General features: G+C 44.8%; 1 protein-coding gene across 7 annotated transcripts in view; it reads right to left on the reverse strand.

Moving 5' to 3' along the window:
- The window catches only part of ARMC9 (armadillo repeat containing 9), a 1,454,284-nt gene that overhangs the window by 662,548 nt on the left and 767,822 nt on the right, over positions 1-23,914 (reverse strand). For 4 of the 7 annotated variants that reach the window (XM_069617561.1, XM_069617563.1, XM_069617560.1 and 1 more), the window contains 2 exons: positions 9,828-9,902; positions 878-968 (listed from right to left, as the gene is read on the reverse strand). In XM_069617561.1, coding sequence (XP_069473662.1) covers positions 878-968; positions 9,828-9,902 — 166 coding nt within the window. The remainder of the gene's footprint in view (positions 1-877; positions 969-9,827; positions 9,903-23,914) is intronic. The other 3 variants (XM_069617565.1, XM_069617566.1, XM_069617564.1) reach the window with 1 other exon arrangement.

A 23,914-nucleotide genomic window follows, 5' to 3' on the forward strand; every position in this document is an offset into this window, starting at 1 on the left:
TGGTTCACCTCCACTGTGAGGTAGAGTTACTGCTTCACCAATGGTCCTTCACCGTCGGACCCGCTAGGTATGCAGTCTACTCCTCTTCAACATCTTGGACTGCAGCCACTTGACCATTGTGCGCCAAGCAGCTTCCTGGCCTTCGGTTCCTCCTGGGATGGCTGAGCGACATTATATGCCCTTTGTCGCTTATTTTATCTTGCGACGGATATGTACAATGCTCAATCAAGTTACATGGAGCGCTCTCTATGGCTCTGCACCTCCTTGTTGTCCCAGTACGTATCTGAAATGCTCCCTTTTGGTCATCCCTAATCTTCCTCGTCTTATATATCTGACGCACACAGATTTACAAAGGTATATGGAAGTGTGGGTACAAGGGTTAGGGTCTAGGGGATATGGAGATGTGTAGGCTGTTGGGTGAGGGATGCCATTACTCTTCTCCCGATATGTTCCCCCTTGTCCGCAGAGGGGAGGTCTCCTCCCATGAGATCCTCCTGCTGAGTACCACCCCCAGGGCGACTATCAGGTAGTAGCCACATGATGACATCTCAGGATTCATCAAAATATTTAAAAATATCCAGTTGTGTAGTCTCCTAGTGGAGGGCCTAGCATCTGTGCTGTGATCTGTACAGCATTCCAGACCTCTCCCACGGTCTACTCTCTGCCAGAAACAAAGGGGCCGAACATGTTGGGCAAAGATCATTTCTGTGAAATGGGAATTAAGGGGGATTGGAATTGGAGGCTCAAAGATATACACCCACCCACCCACACACACACACACACACACACACACACACAAACACACACACTTAGAAAGGTTGATAGAATAGATTAATTATTGGCTTTCCAATTGGTAGCTACAGTTACTCCTCCTAACCTGATCTCAGCTGCTTGATGATGAACTCAAATTGGCGATTTGTCTCAGAGTTCCCCTCATTCATAAAGCATCGTAGAATCTCCTCCATCCCCTGAAAAAGAGAGGCACACACGTGTTAGTATGCTTTTCCCCTGATTAGGAATAACACATCACCAAGGAAAAAAAAGACAGTCCTCCTTTTTCAATGTCCAATGTTTCTCACAGCAGCTTTTTTAACTCAACACACATTTCCTTGTGACTAAATCTCACCACTATTCTTGTAATCTGAGCCATGGGGGCATCTAAATTTGGACACAGCAACAATGAATATGAGAACGATGTGTCGCTTATAAAACACCACCATTAGAACCTCTTTGCCTACATGAGGAAGGCCACTGTACAAAGCTATAGAATGCACCAATGTCACGCACATGCCTGCCCCAGGACAGGCCTACTCTAGCCCTTTCAACTGCTTCCACTGCAGCTGAACCCTCAAAGTGCATGCATGTTTCTTTTGTGAGTAGAAGTAAAGGTTGGGAGGTTCAGCAATATGCTTGAAACCCTTTGAAGGCGCGGGTTTGCAATTGTCATGTTTCCATAAAGTATTTCCTTTAGAAAAATGTTTCCGGTTTTGGAAGTACAGGAAAGATGTAAGATGTTAAGTAAATTGCTAGGGGAGGTATCTTGGGGCAAGTGTATCTTTTTCCTTAACTTTGCCTTACAGGAGACAGCTGTGATCCCAACCCAAAATGGTGAATGTTTAGAGCAGCAATGATTGGCTCTGGGAGCTGTGAGGTAGTTTGGAATCTTGAGGTAGATTCTAAACTGCCTTTCATTACAGTCTTGATCAAGAAAGTTCTCATCAACTTTAGCTCCAGTCAAAATTGTGAGAAACTGAAGAGATTTGCCAGGAAATTGAAGTCTACTAAGATACATTTCAGTCAGAAGGAACTAGCAGCTGAATCAGATAAGTGATGCAAAGAATTTAAAGCAAACAGGTAATTATATTCAAGGTCAAGTAAAGGGATCATATTTGAACTGTATATATTTTCATTACTCTCTGATGGGAGAGCTAACTTGAGACTGTGTAGTTAGAAGCTCGTTTTAACTTTAGCGTTGGCAAGAACCTTATTGTAAAAACGAATACCAAAAGAAGTCAGAGGAGAAAAGCAGCGCGCACATAACAAAACAAAGTAACTGTGAGCCCGTAACTTTTAAGTAAGCACGAGCTGGATGCATGGAGAGGAGGGCTAAGGGAAAGCACCTGTGCGCAAGCCTGTGCGTCGATGTGTCAGAAGGGGCTGAGACTGTGTTATTCACTAAGCAAAGTTCCATGGGAGGTCGCTGGTGTCAGCGCGACATTTATTTCAGCCCACAGTATATCTTGAAATTATGCCTTTAATGCATCTTTAAAGCAGTGCGCGGCTATCAGCAGATTACATTACCATTTTTTTTTCCCAACGTCACCTGCGTAATGAGAATTACTTCATTCAGGTCCAGGGAAACAAGGATGAAATGTAAGAAGTCGCAGGCAGAGCAGTAAGAAGGTGAGCATGAGCCATTAAAGTGAAAGGGGAAAAGCATAAACTGTACTAGCGCTTTAAAGAAAAAAGGAACTAGAGAAAATTAAGAAATGCATGTTTGCTTCCACAAGCAGCTTGTGTAAATAGTTACATTTTGAAAGCAGAAAAAGTGTTTAAAATAAGTTCAAGATCTTTGGTGATAGGGTACCACATATTCAAAGAGACGTGATAGTGTCTTTGGAAGGTCTTTCAGACTAGGGAAGTTTAGAAGCAAAAGACTAGATTGCTGAAGCACACATTTTGAAGTCAGCACCAATTTAAAAGATACTATTTTAGAAGAATTCAAGAGAAAAAGACTTCAGTTTGCAGCAGGTTGTCATTACTAATGTGTTTGTAACCATAAAATGCACTTGTTTGCAGGTTCCCACGAGTCGTAAGGTTAAGGAGTCATTGAAAATCAGCTGGAACCTGTATTTTATTTATTTTATCCACTTCCAGTTTCCCCCTGGCCTGGTCACCACAGCAATTGTAACTCTGGGATTGTTGGGTTGACCGGATTAAGGGGTCTGGAGGACTCATCGTCTGCTACTACAGGGTTTTAAAAGCTGGGACCTGATAGCAATTTCTTATGGTGCATAGATCTCCAGTAGTTTATCAAGAATAGAGTCCCAGCAATTAAATCTAATACTCGGGCAGTGTCCCAACTGCAATGGTTGGGTACATGACATAAGACTACTGGATGGCCCAGCCAAACATGGCACCAGCCATTCTGACTGAAGTCACAAAGACAAACTTGGAGAAGGTACAAAAAGACACGGACACTGCAGAACATCTAATAAAAGCAATGCTAGATGCATAATCACCATAGTAGAAAGGCAGTGCTACAAGAGAATGACATGGGACCTTGTAAGATTTAGTGGAGGACCCAAAGCAAAAGTGGAGAAGAGAACTATAAATGACAGATGAGGAAGCCCATTCATTCACTGAAGAAAGGGCATGCTCCATGGGCATAATTCAGTCGCTCAGTACCTGATGTCTGAATGGAGATGATTGGGACCACAACTAGCGCACACAAACTGAACAGCCAAGCAGAGGCCAGTGTGCTATGTGACTAGGTTTAATTAACCATCATCCCCCCATGTGGGCCAATCTTGTCTAGAGATTGAATGAGTAAGTCTTTCAACCCGTATGAGCCATCCTTTTTAACGTCCTGCCCACAGTTGGCACAGAAGATGCATCAGAATCCTGCCTCTGGCAGCGGCCTCAGCACACCTTTAAGGTCTGGTAGTTTGAGGATGTGTTAGGAGAAGCAGAGTCAGCATTGGTTATGTTGATGCTGGAGAAATGCTCAACGGGGGCCCTTAAGGATTTCCAGCACATTCTTCCTTATGGGCAGGCCCTTTGAAAATATGGCTGAAAAAGCAGTCAACTCTGAGTTCTGTGACGCATCACTAGCTGTAGCCACTTCTCCCCTGGGGGAGACCTTATCCATGAGGCCATGGAGGTGAGGCCACTACCAGATAGTCCACCTGGAGACGGTAAAATGCGGGAGGATCTCATGGGGAGGGATCCCCCCTGATGGATAAGGATGACCATCTAGGGTACAGCCCTTATGAGAACATCACACCCCACATACCTCTAGCCTCTCCTTCCTCTGCTTAACTATTTATAGACAGAAGACCAATGCACTGTTGTAAGGCAGAGTACTTTAAGGTTCTGGAAAGTACTGGGACGAAGAAGAGCAACAGGAACCTAAGTAATCAAAGTACTGGGACGAGTTGGCCCCACTGAGCAATAAAGATAAAAAATGTGAAAGAGATGAAGGACTTATACCATGGGCCCAGACACTGGTGGCAACATTGTATAAAAAGCGACAATGGACTAAACATTGTGGCTTGGGCAGCCACAGAGGACGGCATGTGTGCTGCACACTGAAGCAAGAGATTCAAACTTGCTTCACTGATGTGGAGGTAGATCACCCCACGGACGCTGGCAGTCCGCCATGTCTGATGATTGGGAGGTCTGCAGGAGCAGACTGGAGAACAGTGTCGAGAGAACGAAGGAAAGCAGAAGGCAGCAGGAAACGCCACCGCAGAGCCACAGGGAAAGCAAGGCACCGGAGAAGCCAAACGGAATGATGCCATCCCAGAAAGCCCCGGCAACAAGCCAAAACCCTCAACATGTTAAAGGGTGGCACGGGAGAAATGGATGCAGCGCGGGGCGGCTTACGAAGCGGGTGCATGCATTTATCCCTAGGCACCTTTGCAACCATAACACTTGGGTGGCACAGCAGTGGCAGAAAGCCTACAAGCCTTCTCCTCCTCGTAGTGGTGGAACGAAGCCCGTTGATCACCATGGAAGGGTTGAGGAACCTACCATAAAGAGAATTTGAGAGAGCCCCTCACAACTGTGGCAGGGATAAACCCACTAAATGAGATACACATTAACTTCCTCATGGCAGTTCTTGGCAGGGAAGTGAACCAAGTGGGCCAGCACAAAGAAGCAGAGGAACCAGGGTCTGGGACCCCAAAGCAAGAGTGACACAAGTCACCTTCCTTGTGGCAGTAGTTGACAGAGAAGTGAACCAAATGGGCAAGGTCAAAGAAGAAGAGAAGCCAAGGTCGCAGACCCTCCTAATACTCAGGTGTTGCAGGTGTGAAGCCTAAGGAGAAGGAAGACCAGGGGAAGGGAGTCACTCCCCCTGGGTGCAAGAACCGATAAAAGGATACAAGGAGAAGGGAGTCATTCTCTTGTGAACTGGACCAGTAGGAAGGTCCACAAGGCCTGGGGAAGAGAGCAGTTCCCCTGAGTTATCGGTCAGGAGAAGGGAGACATTCTCGTGGCCCACCAAGAAAGTATTGTATGGAACTTTACTATCAGGGGAAGAGAGTCACCCCCCCCCCATTAACGTGTGCTGAGACTGAAACTGATAAGATACCAGGAGAAGGGAGTCATTCTACTGGTAACCCGGACCAGTAGGATGGTCCATAAGGCCTGGGGAAGAGAGCCATTCCCCCAGGATATTGGTCAGGAGAAGGGAGACAATCTCCTGACCCACCAAGAAAGTATTGTATGGCGCTGTGCCTTTAGGTGAAGGGAGCCATTCCCCCTGACAACATGTGAGACACAAGACTGCTCTAAGATTTGGGAACTGTTTCAACTAACCAGGAACCATAACCCAGGAGAAGGGAGTCATTCTCCTGGGGCCAGAGCAGACCTTGTTTATACTTTAGTTTCTAGGGTAAGGGACAGAAGTAGGGTTTTCTTGACACAGTGGCGTGGACGCTTGAGTTGACAAGACATCCTGATAGACACCTTATCTTTAGTTGAGGCAGGGAAAGCCCCCCTCCCCCCCTTTAGAAACGGAGACAGGCAGGTTTTCTCTCTTTTCTTCTTAAATAAAAGTCTTTAGCCCCAAACATGCCACCGATGTGTCAGTTTCCTTCTTCTGCACCCTTACAGTGCTTACACACGGACAGCAGAATCTGCTCTAATTTATTTATTTATTCACATTTGTAAAGCGCACAACAGCGCTTGGGCATTGTGGCGCTTGTTACATACATAGCTTAGTTACATATACATGATGATACATACAGTTACAGTGAATCTGATATTTTACATATTTACATGTGATGTTTTACATATTTACAGATACGGTTGCAAATTACTGCGCAAGGAGTTGGGTCTTGAATTTCCTACGAAATACCAGGAGTGAGTTTTCTGTTCTAATGTTTGTAGGTAGTACGTTTCAGAGTTTGGCAGCAATATATGGGAAGCCTAGGCCACCGTCTTTGGCTCTGTTAATACGTGCGATGTGGAGTTGGTTAGTGTATTGTGTCCTGGTGGGGCACGTGGAAGAGGACTGTGGGGCGGTACAGTACGTGCATGTTGATGGTGCTGTTGGGGGACAGTGTGAGTTTAGCAGGTCAGAGTTACAGGTCCAGGGGTGACTGATAAGTCAAAGGTGGAGGCTCTATTTGTAGATGATGGCTACTCTGCCTCCCACTCGTGCTATTCTGTCCTGTCTGAGGATGGTGAAGCCTGGTGGTAGTGCAAGTGCGACGGCGGGGCCAGAGGCTCCGTGGAGCCAGGTTTCTGTGATGGCTAGTAGGTCGATGTTGTTGTCGGTTATGAGGTCGTGAATCTCAGTAGCATGGGCTGGGAGAGATTGTACATTAATGAGAGCACATTTGATGTGGGGGGGTGTGATTTATTTGTGGTGGGGTAGATGAGGTCTGGTGTGTTGTATGTAGTGGCAGTGTGGGGCCTGTTGTGGTTGGTGGGAGACTGTTTGCTCGTGTTTGAGTATTCCGGGTGAGGGGTGTGTGTGTGTGGTGCGGGAGCCTGGTCTATTGTTTCTGATTGCTGCAGAAGTGGGTTGAGTGCTGAGTTCTGCAATCAGTGTGCAAGCTCTGAGACTTTCCAGTCTGCACATAGTTGTGGTGCAGGGTGGTGCAGAGCATACGTCTATAGGGGATAGGTATGTTTCCGCTGGGGTAGGTTGAGTGGGAGTGGTGGCAGAGCTGTGTGGTGTTCGTTTGGGTGGGGAGGTGTGGTGAAAAATGAGAGCGGAGAGTGCAATAAGAAGGGTGAGCAGTGTGGGGGGCTGGGCAGTGAGTTTGCTGGTGGCTATGAGCATCGTAGTATGCAGAGTGGGCTGAAATACAACCGTAGGCTGATTCAGATTTCAACAGAGGGGCCTAGAAACAGCAGTAGGCTGATTCAATTTCAACAGAGAGGCCTAAAACACAGTAGGTAGAATAGATTTTCAGCAGTGGGGCCTAAAAATGCAGCAGTAGGCTGATTCAAATTTCAACAGAGGCCTAAAAACACAGTAGGTAGAATAGGTTTTCAGCAGTGGGGCCTAAAAATGCAGCAGTAACAACAAAGGGCAACAAAGGGCATAGGGCCAGGTTAGTACAGTATAGCAACAGAGCGCGTAGGGCCAGGCCAATACAGTATAGTAACAGTGAGCATAGGGCCAGGCAAGGCTAGTACAGTATAGCAGCAAAGGGTGTAGGGGCAGGCTAGTACAGTATAGAAACAGAGGGCGTAGGGCCAGGCTAGTACAGTAAAGCAACAGAGGGCATAGGGCCAGGCTAGTACAATATAGTAACAGAGGGCATAGGGCCAGGCAAGGCTAGTACAGTATAGCAACAGAGGGCGTAGGGCCAGGCAAGGCTAGTACAGTATAGCAACAAAGGGCATAGGGCCAGGCTAGTACAGTATAGTAACAGTGGGCATAGGGCCAGGCTAGTACAGTATAGCAACAGAGGGCATATGGCCAGGCTAGTAGCAAGGTTCTTAACAAGGCTAGAGGGCCGATATCATGGTGGCACAAAATCATTTGATTAGGCTAGTCCCAATTATGACTAAGTATTTTGCAGGGTTAGTCTGTGCTTATAGCAATATTGCAATGTTTAAGACATAAGGCGCAAGGCAAGATACTGATGTAGATAAATTGTAGATTCGGTAAAACATTGTAATGAATGTGGTAATAACTGGTCAACGAGATGCTAGGTGCAGACATGGCATTCATGAAGACATTATTACGTAAAGCACTGTGGAAGGTTGATAGAGTTATGTAGGAAAATTCATCTTCATTAAGCATTGCACCATATCAATGTGTTAGGCATAGCATTCAGACAGACAGTATAGCTTGTGATCAGAGTGCAAGATCGGCGTGGACTGGCTATTCAGTTCCGTCTTGATTAAGCGATGTAATTTACATCCATGCTCATGGTTATGACTATCTGGAAAGTGTGTGGCATAGCTATGCAGAGTTAATATAACGTGTGTACATTTGTGTCATTTTTTGGGAACAGTATGTGGTTTTAAGTACGTACAGTGCGGCCTGTTAATCATAATTCGAGTACGTAGATAGTCTTGCAAGGAAGTTAACAATGAAATGTATATGATAAGATCGGGTGATGCAGAGATGTTAGAAACAGTATATTAGAAGGGAGAGAGAAAAAGGAAGCGGGGCTTCGGATGTTAGCCACAGAGGCGTTTCGGGCAAGCGGAGCACCAATGATTAGTGTTAGATGTCCAGAGGGAAGTCTGCTGGCAGTGATGGTAAGTAGAGCGTTCCGGGGGAGGGGGTTGGGAGAGAAGTAAAGATGCTCTAGCGACGCACTAATGAGAGGATCGGGAGCTAGACTGGCAGCATGACGGTACCTTGCGCCTGTAGCGCTCTGTCAGCTCGGTCACTAGCCTTGGTCTCTGGCCTTGGGTCGTAAGGCCGGCTTCGCCTGCTGGCTGAATCCAATTGGGTCAAATATGAATCAGGCAGCCAATCAGCTTCACGCAGGTGCCGCGATGCGGAAATGTAGATAATCCTCAAATGGAACGGTCATTTTAGAAGATAGAGGGCCGCATGGATGACGATGGCGTCTATTCAGAGGATAAGCGAAATGGTGAAGATTTTAGGGAAGCTGTAATTTGTCAGGGCTGGGTGATGGTGCTGCACGAGTGTAGCAGCCAACTACTTCGCTTCAGTAATAAAGAGCAGCACAGATCGGGTACGTTGTAGGCAGCTCATAGAACTGCTCGAGACCTTACCTCATCGGAGATGGAAAGGGGGGGCTGCTCCTGCAGTGCGGGATGCGGGCGAGCTCCTGCTCGGGGTGGGAGAGTCTCAGTATTGCTTCATAAGTGTCACTACCACTGGACGGTGGCAGAATCAGACAAAGCAGGCAGCATAGGTCACTGAGTATTTACCATCATAAAAATAATGCTCTTAAGGGTGATACACAACCTAAGCTAGATAAGCAGAGACCCTACAGTCATCCACAACACCCGCTTGACAGCATGAGTGATTATTGCTAAACAGGAATATCAGTCATTGCTTAAAAGGCAATGGCAGTGAGTATGTTGTGCCAATCGGATCTGGTCCCAACAGCATGACTGACACCTATTTTTAAAAGGAGACTTCATCTTGTTATCACACAGATGCCCCAGTCTATTTAATTATGAGATTCTGCATGGTTTCAAGGGGTAGGTATGGCGCACACAGAGATCAGGCAATACGCATATTGGGATTCCTACACATGTGATTGCTGGTGACCCAAATCCTCTGTTACTTTGTCAGCAGGTCAGATGGGATGCTCTGTGGTGGTAGCTAGGCTTTCCAGAAAATGCTGAGGCACAAAGAAAGGATGGAATATCAAGGAAGTGTGTCTTTTCCAGGCATTAGAAGAACAGTCAGCACAGCCCAATGTAATATCAAGGTCTTCTAGTAGTGGTTTCATTCCATTGAGTCCCGTCCTTTCATAATCTACTGGGGGTCAGCAGCCCAGACTTTAGAAAATATCACTTAGTAGGGAGTGGTGCAATTGACAAACAATTGTAAGTTCCTTATTTAAATATTAAGGAATTCTAAATTGGAGTATCTTATCTAAGGAAGAGCTGGAAGAAAGAATATCATGTTGGTAAGTCCCATGTCTTACCATTGCTCGTGCATCTTCTCGTATGGACGGCACAGTAAGAATACTATATAAGGCTCCATTCACATATGGACGTATCTGAGAAGGGAAACGGTTACATCTGTTATTTTACATTTTTAGAATATTGTATCTTTAAAGTCAGAACATTGATTGCCATTATTACAAAATTGCATACAACTTCAGAAATGGAAGGCAGACCCTCCAGTCTTATTTCCACTGGCCCAAAAGGGTACTTGTGCTGGTAACAAAGGATGTTCCTCCCTTTTCCATAATGGAATAGTTTTGGCTTTTGTATAGGGATTGTGTATGTATGCAGGTGGGGGTGCAAGGGGCGGGAAGCTAAGGGAGCACCAAAGGTGGGCAGGCACATGGAAGGAGGGTTGGTGTCATTCATAATGCTGAGCTGAAAGGCATGGGGGTCCCTGCTCATTTTCCATTCTTTGCCTCGTTGTGTGCAGGCACAGAGGTATGCAATATATATATATATATATTTTTTTTTACTTCTGTTTATTAGCTTTACAATACATCAGTTCCACATAGGCTGAAACAAACAATACAGCACTAATTTTCAAATGAAAACACAAACAAACCAATTAAACCAAATCTTGCAATAAAATCAACTATGTAAAACTCAGCTAAATGAACCCCACCAAATGTCTAACCCTACACACACAAAACACCACAAAGACAAAACACAACATCACAATGAGAAGGCAAGTAAATGAAAAAAGAGAAAAGAACAAAAGAGATACGAGAGAAGGCAAAAAAAAAAAAAAACGTATACCAATCTCCACTTGCCACCAAAATGTTCCATAAATGAGCACATCAATCATAGAGAGCATCAAACAAACCCCCCAGCAGCAAATACTCATCCTCCTTGCTTCTATTCTTCAACAAAACCTTATCATACCCATCAGGTCTATCAACCAATCCTCAACGCTTGGTTTCTTCCTAGTTCTCCAAATCCTGAGGACTAATCTAATCTCAACCATCACAGCTCTATCAATCCAAAAATTATGTTTTCTAATTTGAGCGCCCCTTTCAACATGCGAGAGCAAGATTATGTTTGCCGCAGATCTAGGTAAACGTATTCCAAAAATGAAATAAATCCTATCACCTCACACCAAAATGACAGTACTCTAGGGCATTTCCACAGTAGATGTAAAAGAGTACCTCTATTCGCACCACAACTCAACACAAATCATCCAAACTCAACCGCAACTTAAACATCCTCACAGGTGTCCAATACAATCTTCCCACAATTTTCTGCCGAATTAAACGCAAGGTTAAGTCTTTCCCTAGATTCACACCCACTCTCAAAATATCTTTCCATTCAACATCAGAAATGAATCTGCTAATATCATTCGACCAAGCAATTCTCCACCCACCCTATGCCAACAGGTGTTTCTCATTCATGGGCATGAAATTCATGTAGATTCGTGCACCATACGCCAGACCATCCAATAAATTACTAATCTCTGGTCTCCTCCCAAGCGAGCCACCCGCCATAGCAATTCTATGCTCAACCATCGGAGCCAATCTCAAATACCTAGCCATTTCTCTTTGACCCAGATTAAATCTATCCACTAACTCCACAAAACTCAACATCCGAGTCTCATCCAAAACATCCCCCAGTTTTAAAATACCCCTCGAGACCGAACTCTTCCAATGAAGACATTTATTATCAATCTTTATTGCTTCATTGCACGTGAAACCATAGGTCTGTCCATTCTCATCAACCCAAGCGCCCAAAACCTTTATGGTAACCCCATTTGGCTTTAAAACCAATTTCTTATTAGAGAACCTGTCCATACAATAAAGAGTATACAAATGAAACGGCGCACACATCCCTCTCTCCATTCGTAACCAGGATGGCTCCTTAGCAGTCTCCACTCTAAAATAATAGTAGCTCTTTTTAAGTAAAAAGGACCGATGATACTTTACTAGATCCGGGTAGCCAAAACCTCCTTCATCTAATTTCTGCATCAAAATGAACTTCGGAACACGAGGCCTCTTCCCATCCCCCCACAAAAAAGTTTGAAAGAGATTCTCAATCTTCAAAAATTGTTTTTTTTATAAATCAACAATGGAATGGATTGAATAATATACAATATTTTAGGCAACAGAACCATCTTAATGGCATTTATTTTAGCCCATAGAGGCAAGTTCAATTTTTCCCATTTCCTAACTATTAAGGCCATCTGAGCCAACACCTTACCAAATTACATTGCACTATTTTATTCAAATCCCCAACAACACAAATCCCCAAATAAGTGACCCCCCCAGGTGACCAGCCACAATTCCAAATGTCCCCAATACCATCATCGCAAGTTCTAGACAGAAAAATCTCAGTTTTTTTCCCAATTAACTTTATGGCCAGACAATTTACCAACCTCCTCAAACATCTCTCTTAACACAACACCACATTCACTTGGATTGGACAACAAAATCAACATACATCAGCATAAGACAAAAGCTTAACCTCAACCTTCCCAACACTAATTCCCTTTATCAGTTCACGTTGCCTAATATACACCGCAAGTGGTTCCAATGCTAAATTAAACAAAAAACGGCGACAATGGGCAGCCTTGGCGCGTACCTCTTGATAATTGAAATAAGCTGGAGATAACTCCATTAACCAACAACCTAGCCCTAACACAATTATGAATACATCCTACCATCTTCATAAATACAGGTCCAAAACCCATCTGCAACAAAGTATATTACATGAATCTCCAATTGACTCTGTCAAATGCTTTTTCAGCATCAAAAAAAACAATGATCTTGTCTGATTCCTTCCCATAATGTACGCCAATCACATCCAACACAGTCTGTATATTATCATACCCAAAACGCCCTGGAATAAAAACTACTTGAGATTCGTCAACCAAATCACCTATACATAACTTTAATCTATTGGCCATTATTTTTGTAAAAATGTTCAAGTCTATATTCAGTAGAGGAATTGACCAATAATTGACATCGCTTAGTATCCTTATTCGGCTTCGGGAACACAATGAGTAATGCCTCCTTCATTGAGTCACACATCTCGCCCGACTCCATAAGTACATTATAGACCTCACATAAGATGGGAGCCAAGTCTGCTTCAAATTTCCTATAAAATTCGGAGACTATACCATCCGGTCCAGGGGATTTACCATCTTTCATCTGTAAGGTCGCCAAATTAACCTCAGACACATCAATCATAGCCTCCAGCTGATTTTATTTTTAATCCAAAGACAACTTGGAAAGAGTAATCTTATCGAAGAAAGCTGCTAAACTGTCATCTTTAGGCTATACATCTTCTCTATACATATTCTCATAAAAACCTCTGAAGTGTTCACAAATTTCTTCAGTCTTGTTTAAAGTAACACCAGCATCCGTCAGAATAGATGAAACATTTGTATCCACCGCAATTCCCTTAAGTTTATTAGCCAACAATCTCCCACTCCTATCCCAAACTCCCAAAACCGTTGCTTTGAATAAAGCATACCTTTATCCGCCAAAACCTGTACATAGTCATTTACCTCTGACTCCAACTTCCTTAGACGTGTCCTGTTCTGTACCAAGTCATTATCAGCACAGACTTTTTGCATAGACCTCACCTCTTCTTCCATCTTCTTAAGTTCTTCCAGACTTTTCTTCCTAGCATGAGCTGATCTACTAATCAGTTCACCCCTAAGAACTGCCTTAAAACAATCCCAAACAGATGTAACCCCAGCCGTACCTCTATTATCCTCAAAGAAACAACAAATGAAGTTCTCTAATCCCGATTTAACAAAATCATCTTTAAGTAAAGCAGTCTGCATTCTCAATCTCCTAGATATTCTACCAACATTTCCAAAATTCACCTGCATATCAAGCAAAGCATGATCCGAGATACTTCTTTCCCCAATATTGTAGCTCTCTACCTGATTAACAATCAGAAAAGTTCCCTCCATACATCTGCAAGTTCAGACTTAAGTAGTAATTCACGCAATTTTGCACTTATCTTCTCCCCAGAGTATCCGCAATCAGATTTCCGGTCTAAATTATTATCCATAACTACATTAAAGTCCCCACCTAAAATAATCGTCTCACCCTCCATCTTATCTAGCAACAGGTCCAACTTGGTGAGAAAGTCAACAGTCGGCGAACACAGAGCATAGACTGTCTCAAACGTTATCATTTTCCCTTCGTAAACAATATCAAGCAGCAAAATCCATCCTCGTCATCTGTTAGTGTTTTTTCCACCGTCACCGGAAGGCCTTTCCTAAACAATACACTCACTCCCCTTGATCTTGAATCACAATAATTAGAAATGACATGCAAATACTTTGGATTGACCAAGTAACCTCCACTCTGCTCAGTTAAATGAGTTTCCATAAGCATAACCACATCTGCTCGACTCCTCCAAATCTGCACCAAAACCTTGCGTCTCTTAGTAGCACCTCCTATCCCCTTAACATTCCATGTTGCAAAAGTCAGTGAAGCCATAGTACAGCCCTCAAACTCAATATATCTTCACCGGAACCACTATACAGTGAGAAAGAAAAAGAAAAGAAAAATGTAAAAAAAGAAAAAGAAAAAAATAAATAAAGGGGGGGGGGACACACATGCACACATATACACAACTAAAGCATTGCATGAATGAAAAAGTCCAATATGCATCAAACTTGTAATAAGCTAAAATATATACATCTAGAACATTGTTCCGAACCATAACCACCAGCGATACATCCCATGCCCTACAATAAATCAAGCGAAGCAATAAAAAAGTTCCCAATTAAGCAAACTAGTAAAGAACACACAGAAAGAATGTATACCAAACCGCCCCAACCCACCAGAAACATGAAAAATAAAAAGGCGAAAAGTGAAGCAAGACACTTAATGAATCAAAAACATATGCCAATACTAATTCAAAGACCAATTCAACTGAACATGAGGACCAAAGCCGTCCATGTACTTTTCCTTATTATCCTAAATGACATAAGAATAAAAACAATGTAAAATATCAGCAAACAACTGAGAAATGAAGCATCACTCCCTCACTCATAACAACTATATACAGGCAAACACATCCTCCACAACTCACCACTACATCATCCATATGCCTTGTATATCACAAACTTGTTCCTCCTATAACCTATTTCATCACTATGTAATTCAAAGGTGCACAGATCGACCTATTCCCACACTCCATCATCCTGAAACACAATATACATTTTTTAAGCCACAGAAGCACATACCATACAATCTGGGCAGACATCCACATCTCTTACCACCCAATCCAACCACACACCTGCCACCTACAATGCTGTCATATCATCTGTTAACAGACCCATACATACATACATACATACATAAGCTCTCCTATCCAAACCCTTCAATAGTAGATAAATATACATGTACAAGGACAGTAACCATATCTTGCTCCAAACTATCAATGGAGCAGACTCTTTTAAACCCAATACGAGGCACCTCAAAAGCGAGTATTACTGCAAGATAACATAAATTATACCTATCCCCCAACTCCCACCCGCTAAACGCCACAAAGGATGAATTATTATTGTTATTCAGCTTTAGACACTGTAAATTGCACATAGAGTACATCACTGTCTTGGGGCCTCGGAGCCTTGCCATTCACTGTTCGTCCTCTGAGGATTAACCCCAGACATTGACTAGTCATCAGCATGCAGTATTTTTAATGGCCCAAAGCACAGTAGACCTCATTAAAAGTTTTCGGTCCAGAAAGAAGGGTGCCGGTAAGCTCACCGGAACCCTTGTTTCCGGACCGGCAAACTACGTGTATGCCTGCTGTGGCCACTGTGGCCCACAGGGCTGATCCTGCCGGGCGCAGCGGCCAGGGTAGGCAGACTCTTCACAGAAGGCAGACTGTTTAGTATTTATTATGCGTGGCAGACCCAAGGGTATCAGGGCACAGACAGTAAGTATTCATACAGCTTGGTACACAGGTTACATTAGTTACAGAGTAATGGCAAAACATCTAATCTAGCAGTTTTTGGTGTATAGGTACATACAGTAGACAGTGGTAAGGAAACACTATAGACAGTTTATATACAAAGGATGTACAGATATTTACAAGTGTGGTCAAGTTCTGCAGGATTATTTATCATCATTCTCTAGGAGCCATAAAATCAGATTTTGTCTAAATTTGGTGAAGGTTTGGTCCATTCTGAGTGTGGTAGGTAGTGAGTTCCACAGTTGAGCTGCTTTGGCTGGGAAGCTGGCACCCCCAATAGTGGATAGTTTAAAGCGAGGCACCTGAAGGCAGTTAGAGTTAACTAGTCTCGTTGGTCTAGTAGATGTTTTTCTAGAAAATCTTTCTATTAGATATCGTGGTGCTTTGTTGGCTTTGTTGTTTAGGCTTTTATGGATGAGGGAAGCTGTTTTAAGTTTGATTTTCTCATGTGTGGATAGCCACTTGTATTTCCTTCTTGTTTCAGAAATATGTTCTTTCCTAGAGATACGGAGTGCGGCTCTAAGGCCGTTGTTTTGGAGTATCTGTATTTTGTTAGTAATGTATTCATTAGCTCCAATGTATAGGGCATTACAGTAATCTAGTTTAGAGATAATGAGGGCTCTAGCTAAGGTCATACAACTGTTGGATGAGAGGAAATGTTTGCCAGCTCTAATTAGTTTGCATGTGTATGCTGTTGAGGAGGCTAAGGAGTTTACCTGTTTAGTGAATGTTATGGTGGAGTCTAAGTACAAACCTAATGTTTTTACTTCCTTGGCAACCTTAATAAGGTTCCCATCAATGATGAAAGATGAGTAGTTTGTGCAAAGTCTGGTGAGAAGAGATGTGGATCCCAGGATGAGAAGCTCTGTTTTTTAATCGTTCAGACAGAGGCCGTGCGTGGCCATCCATGTCTGAACGATACTGTAAATTCTATTCACCAATACTAAGTCCTTGCTATAGTCCCCAGTAAGTGGTAGGAGAATCTGGGTATCATCTGCATAATTAGTGTAGGTGATATCCAGATGGTCCAACTCATCAAACAGGGGCTTGGTGAATATATTATACAGGGTTGGAGAAACACATGAGCCCTGGGGCACCCTGCAAGTGACCGGGATGGGGCCTGCAGCTGCAGATGGCGAGAAGACCCTCATGGTTCGGTTGCTGAGGAATGATTTTATCCACGCTATAGCCTCGCTGGAGAAGTGGGCAGCTGAATCCAGGTGGCTACATAAGACGTTCTGATCCACCAAGTCGAAAGCCGCCGACAGGTCCAGGAGGAGGAGTAATGCAAGTTTTCCATTGTCTCTTAATTTGTCTATTTGGGCTTTAAGGTCAATGAGTTCTGTTTCTGTGCCATATAATGGGCGGAAGCCAGATTGACGAGAGCCTAAGAGTTGGTCGAGTTCTAGGAAGTTCTGGATTTGGATATATGCTACCTTGTCTAGGATTTTCAGCAGGAAAAGCACAGTGGTGATGGGCCTGTAGTTAGTCAGTATAGAGGGGTCTAGCGTTTGTTTTTTAAGGAGTGGGAGTACCCAAGATTCCTTAAGATTGCTAGGTATTGTGCCGGATGTAAAGGAAGCATCGATAAGTTTGGTAATGAAAGGTGCTAGATCCCTAGCAGCGTGCTTGATAAGTTGTGCTGGGCATTGGTCGCCTTTACAGTTAGATGGTTTGAGACCCAATATAACTTTCTCAACCTCTATAAAGGAAACTTTGGAGACGTGAAATTGGGTGACATGTTTAATTTTAGGTGGAATTGTTTTGTTGGGAAGTGGTGTTATGCAGTTAGTGAAGCTTTCTTTAGTGTTATTTTGTTTTGAAGGTTAGACACTTTATTAGCTAGTGCATGCTGGATATCAGAGCACCACGTTTTGTCTTTGACACAGTTGTCTTGGGATGGGATAGGATTTTCTAATTCTTTTAGAATTGTAAAGTGCTCCTTCATACTAGAATCTGCTTGCATAATTCTGGTATTGTAAGTTTCTTGTTTGGCCAAGAGTATATCCTTCTTGTATTGGGATGACATTTTAGTTAACTTTAGTTTGTTTTCTACGGTGGGATGGAGTTTCCAGGCAGTTTCTCATTTTCTTTTGTCTAGTCTTAGGTTTTTTAGATGGGGAGTAAACCAGTTGGTGAGGTAGTTTTTGGGTTTACTATTTCCGAGTTTTAGCGGGGCGATATTATCGACAGTTTTGTTGTATTCTTCAACTAGGAGGCTAGGCTCCATGTTGTCGGGTAGGGAGTTATGGGTGGGGAGGATACAAGGGAGTAGTTTGTCTGCTGTGATATTTTTCTTGTTTCTCGTAAGTGTAGGAAGGGCAAGAGGTGGCTGTAGGGTTGTTCTTTTAGTTGCTAACGTAAAAGATATTAGGTAATGGTCCGTCCAAATTTGGGGTGAGATGGAGGTGATGGAGACATTACAATTATGATCTGCAACCCAATCGAGACTTTACCTTTATTATGAGTTGGTTCGTTCACACTATGGGTGAAGCCGAGTTCTGACAGGATGTTAGCCGCTGCAGTGGCTTGTTGGTCGTTAGCGTCATTAAAGCCTATATTAAGGTCTCCTAACAGTAACGTTTGGGAGGTATCCTTTAGGTTTTCCGATAAAATCGTGGAAAGGTCTTCAATGAAAGTATTAATAGGGCTGGGGGTTCTGTATATAAGGTGGATGTTCAGCATTTGAGAGTTTGCTGTGGGTATTTTGATTGACATAACTTCACATGATTTGATATTAGGTAAAGGTGATATTCTCATAGAGAGATTTGCTTTGGCAATGATAGCTAGTCCTCCGCCTCAAGCTTCGCCTCTATCAACTCTGAGGATGGTGTAGTTATTTGGTACGGGTGGGGACAGTTCAGGGCCTGCTGCCTCGTGAAGCCAAGATTCTGTAACAGCTATAAAGTCGTAGTCTTCTGTTAGGATGACTTCGGCTATTTCTGTGGCATGAGCAACTAAGGATCTTGCATTTATTAAGGCTCCTTTAAGGTAAGGGGTTAGTTTATCTGGGGGCGGTGGGGTAGTGCTGTCTAGAGTAGATGAACAGATGTGAGTCCTAGTTCTTTTAGTGTGGGACTTGTTGTTGCTACTATTAGTAGTGTGACTAGGCTTTATAGAGTATTTGTGAAGTACTTTACTCTGCAGGTTAGAGATAGCCTTGTGTCTGATGAGTGGAATATTCTAGGTAACCGTGCTCGCAGTCTGGAGTTTCTAAGCACAGTGTTGCAAGGGGTCGTTTGGAGAGGTACATTGGACTTGTACATGGGTAGTTTCGGAAACAAGACATGGTCGTCCAATATGTCTGCTATCCTAGTTGGTGTAGAGTACCATTAGTGTTAATATGGCTCCCAGGTAGACTAAATTGGACAGTGAGGGGTACACAATGTATTGGTATAGTGTGCAATATGAGAGTGCGGTAAATGGACAATAAAGTGTTGACTTCGCATAAAGTACGGCTGGTTACTATAGGGTAACCAGAGGCATTTGCTAGTGGACTAGTTCAGTAGTAGCAGACGGAATATTTTAGTCAGTAGTCAATGTGGATTATCATAAACATCATCATAAACATCAAATAACTATGACGTTATACTAAGAATAGCATACCTAGGAGCTAGTAGGCTCTACAACACTGCTGGCTGGCCCAAGCAATGTAGGCATCTGCATTTCCTATGCAAATTGGTGCAGTATAGAGTAGTAGACAGTTATAGGTTCGTAGGGCACAGGATCTATGGAGCCTACGGAGCTTCCTAAGGCAATTCTGTAATATAGCAATAGGCAATTGATGATCGTTAAGGTAGTTGCTAGTAGTTGGTAGTAGGCAGTAATGGTCAGCAATTGGCACTGAGGTGTATAGATGGCAGCAGATTGACAATGGTGATGCACTTTGAAGCCATAAGTGAGCTAGTAGTATGAATAGCAGTAATGGTATACGGCAACTCAGCATCAGTGTGTACAGCACTAATGATCTACGGCGACTAGGCAACAGTATGAGTAGCAGTAATAGTATGCAGCAACTGGCAGCAATGTATACAGTTGATTTCATCAGAATGCAGTCTGATTACAATGTATGCAATGTGTACCATTGGAAGGTCAGTGTACCATGCAATGGTACCATAGGATGGCAGTACAGCTATAGCATGCAGAATATACAATACAGTCACAAATGGTGCAATGTCCGTGGCGGCACGCTTGACTAGGAATGTGGAGTATTGATGAGGCACTTAGAAGTGCCTAGTATTAAACTAAAAATAACGGGTGCTATTGAACTAGGAACTGCAAAGGTTCATAGGCTGTGGACACACGTCAGATACAATAAGCAAATTTCGACGCAGTGATAAAGCAATAATCTAGAATGCAATTTGCAATTTTAAGTAGTGACTCTTAATAGTAGGCAAGAGTTTCATTGGGACAGTGGCTGTGACGATATTCGCAATTCGAGTCCGTGAAGAATCTACTACTAAAGTATAGTTTAGCAATTTTGCAAGTTTACACAGATTTGAGCCCATCCTAATCGTATTCCTAGCAAATGGTCATGATAGTCAGACAGGAGAGACAGGGTAGATCTGATTAGCTTGCAAAGCTGGGTGGGTGGGTAGGAATGTGCGGCGCTTAGGGCGCTGCGTATGTTGCAAATAGAAGGCGCGATAGGCACTGTTCCAAAATGTGAGAGTTCCTACCATACTGGTATGTTGTGTAACGTGGGATCCGAAGGGTGGATCGGTATTGTAGTGGTCAGCATACAATATGGTCTCCGTGTTGATTGATACGTCGCAGAGGGGTGAACCCTTGACATTCCCCAAGGAAAGGAAGGGCAGAGTGATGTGGCGTTGGCGTCTGGCCGTCCCTGTACAGGCCCAGGACAGGCGCGTTGTGTGAGGTGCCTAAGGGCAGGGTGCCGGCTTCCGCCTGCTGGTCCACCCTATTGGGTGAAATAGAAGCAGGCACTGGATAGTTCAAAAGGGCCAAGGGGGGCAAAGCCAAGATCATGCCGCGGTTGGCAGTGTGATCCTGGCTTTGCCCCAGTTAACTGTTAACGGTCCTGGAGCTTCTGAGTCCCCACTCCCATAGAGTCCAATGGGACTCTATGGGAATGGGGACTTATATTTTACCAGCGCCTGACTTCCCAGGTCGCTGGTAACATTTTGCGAGTCCGGCAGCATTCCCGCCGGACTCGTAATGAGGCCCAGTGATTCTATGCAAAACCCAGAGTCCCGAGAACAAGGTTTTGGTTGTTTGCTGGCTTGGCTCTTAGCCAGCAACAGACATAACCAAAAAGGTGGAAACTGGCAGCCAGGAGGCAGGTAACCCAAACCGGGAGTGCATAGATCTGCAAGGAGATTTTTGTTTGCTGATTCCCCTAATGAAAAAGGGCATCATCATCAAAAAGGGCATCATCTTCACAATGAGCCTCATTACGGGTGAGCCAGTCCGTAAAAATGCTGGCTCTGGCATTTTTACTGGACCGTCTCACTCCAAATCTGCCGGTAGGTGCAGTGAACTACCGGCAGGCCTGACCTGCCGTGAGTTCAGGCCCTTACTGGCAGAGAAATGACAATCACTGGCCCTGTTAAACAACAGTGCCAGTGATTCAGTAGTTCCCATCCCATAGAGTTCTATGGTACTCCATGGAATGGGAACTTACCACCAATGCCGGCACCCGCAATAGCCCGGTAACACTGGGATATCAGGAGCGGGTAACGGTAAGGAAAATGTTGTCGGTAACCAACTGGTAGTAGGTGGGTTACCGGAAAACTTGTAATGAGGCCCAATGTGTTAAGCAAAAACATGACCAGTGTTTTACTAATGTTCATCAGCGGTCAGTAGGACAATATTTCTGTTGAACAATGGATTCAAATCATGAACAGGACCATGTGCGGTAGCTGGCAACCGCGCGTTGCACCCCACCAACTCCCTGTTGCACTCTACCAACCACACTCTTCATCCACCAACCACTCTCGGACACCATTGGTCCTCATTGCACACCAGAGAACCACCCTCACCCGCATAATCACTTACACACACCACTGACCAGAAGAATGAGCAAAAAAAAGAATACTACTTTTCATAAACACAAGCAAACCATGTAAATGTAGACAGCTCCCTCTTGCGCTACCCCAGACGCTTTACTTCAGGGGTGCACCAACAACACAATTTACAGCAAAATCCCCTGAACTAAAAGAGGCAATTGTAAACTACGGCACCTGAAACTGAACAGGCCTATTACTGTTTAATTGAGGTCATTACCTAAGTGTTTATGTTGCCCAGATTGCTCTTCCATTAATGGGGCTGGATTGAATGTCAAGAAAAAGGAACAATAAAAAAGAATTCCCCTGCCCAAGAATGGGCTGGGCAGGGCAGGGGAGAGAAAAGAATCCTGAAAGGATTTAAAACAAAGGACAGTTGACGAAGGAGAGAGAAAAAAAGAGAGACATACCTGCTGTGGTCACTGCCTCGAGCGCCCCTGCTGGGGCCTTAATCCGTTGGAAAGCACTGGGTGGTGCAACAGGGAGTCCCCGCAGAGACTGTGCAGGGGTGCAGCTCGGCCGCCCCTGGGCCGTGGCTTCTGTCGTCCCACCCGGGGGCCAGACCAGAAGGGCCCCAGAGACATTTATGGCCTGGGCAGCGTGTTAGTGGCTGCCCGGGTCAGTTAAGAGTAGCCTGGCCAGGACTAGGCTACTCTTAACTGACCCGACCGGGCTGTCCGACCGTGCCCCAAAAAAAGGCCCACCTCGTGGCCAGCGAGACGGGCTGGTCATCGGAAAAGAATCCTCCCTGGCTGCGTATGTCAGGAGCAGCTGGGAGGAAATGCAGAGAAGCCCGCTCCACCCCAGAGGGTGGAGCAGTGAAGGTGTAAGCCCCGGGTGGGCCTTTGCAGCCCACCAGTGTGAAGAGGAGGCAGTGAAGAAGTTCCGGGTCGCTCCGTTGAGCGGCCCGGGTGAAGGAAGCCCTGGGCTGCCCAGTGAAGCGGCCAGGGGGAAAACGCGGTCCGCCCCCTGCGTTGCAACAATGACCTGCTGAGGGAGTGGGCCTGGAGGAGGCCTCGGCGCATGCCGGCATGCCCATAGCAACAGGGATGCCGCCTGAAGCGGAAATGGTGCCCAAGCCGTGCAGTGACGTTGGGTGGGCCCCCCAGCCAATAGAGCCCACCCGTGGACTTTAAAAGATGCTGCGTGTTGCTGTGGCGATGTTGGGTGGGCCCCCCAGCCAACGGGTCCACCCTAAAATAATATATATACACACCGCGGGTTGTGGCAGTGAGTGCAGGAAGTCACCAGGTGCTTGGAGGCCGCCCAGGACCGTATAAAGGATGCAGGTTTTGCAGTGGCCACACGTGGTGGACGGGCCACCCTGGAAGAAGAGGATGGTTGTGTGGTGGCCTCACGTGGTGGATGGGGTCACGCTGGAAGAAGAGAAGGAGGGGTCAGGCCTCACCCGTCATCTGTGGGGCAGGGCCCAGTTCATCAGCCAGTGCCATCAGGAGCAGCCCTGCACATTGGACAGACCTAAAGGTACTGTGAAGGGGTGGCTGTCTGTAGCAGTCACCCCATTGTGAGATGGGGTTTTGTGTTTGTGTAGTATGTCTATATATATATGTAGGTTATGTGTATAATTCTGTACCAGTAAGTATGATGATATGATAGGTTATTTATAACACACTTAAAACCCAGAGGTTTCTAAGCGCGGACACGGGGATCGAACCTGTCCTTCTCTGTGTGGTCTTGCACCCAAGGCGAGCATGTTGCCCCTGAGCTTATCCTCCCGAGTAGGGGGGGTGGTTAGTGAGTTGGGGGTAATAATTGGAGGAAATGTTAAGTAGGGTAACTTAAGTACGAATAGATTAGATGGCCATTAGTTTAAATAAGCAGTAGAGGGGAGGCACCCTGGTGTGAGGTGGTGTGATAGGTTGGCAGCCTGCCCAAGGCCACCTTGCAAGATGGTACCTGAGATTAGCTAGGGGATTGGTTGCGGCAAGCTCATCCTTAGGATCCCTGAGACCCCTCCAATTAAGGGTGAGCTGATGTAGCTGGTCCCCGCTTAGATGGAGCTCATGCCGGAGAAATCCAAGGGTCCAGATTTTAAGAATGGGTATGTTTAATAAAGAGGGGTCCTCATTGGGATCCCTATA

Source organism: Ambystoma mexicanum, chromosome 10 (assembly GCF_040938575.1).
Source record: "Ambystoma mexicanum isolate Mex_15411 chromosome 10, UKY_AmexF1_1, whole genome shotgun sequence".
Taxonomy (NCBI): domain Eukaryota; kingdom Metazoa; phylum Chordata; class Amphibia; order Caudata; family Ambystomatidae; genus Ambystoma; species Ambystoma mexicanum.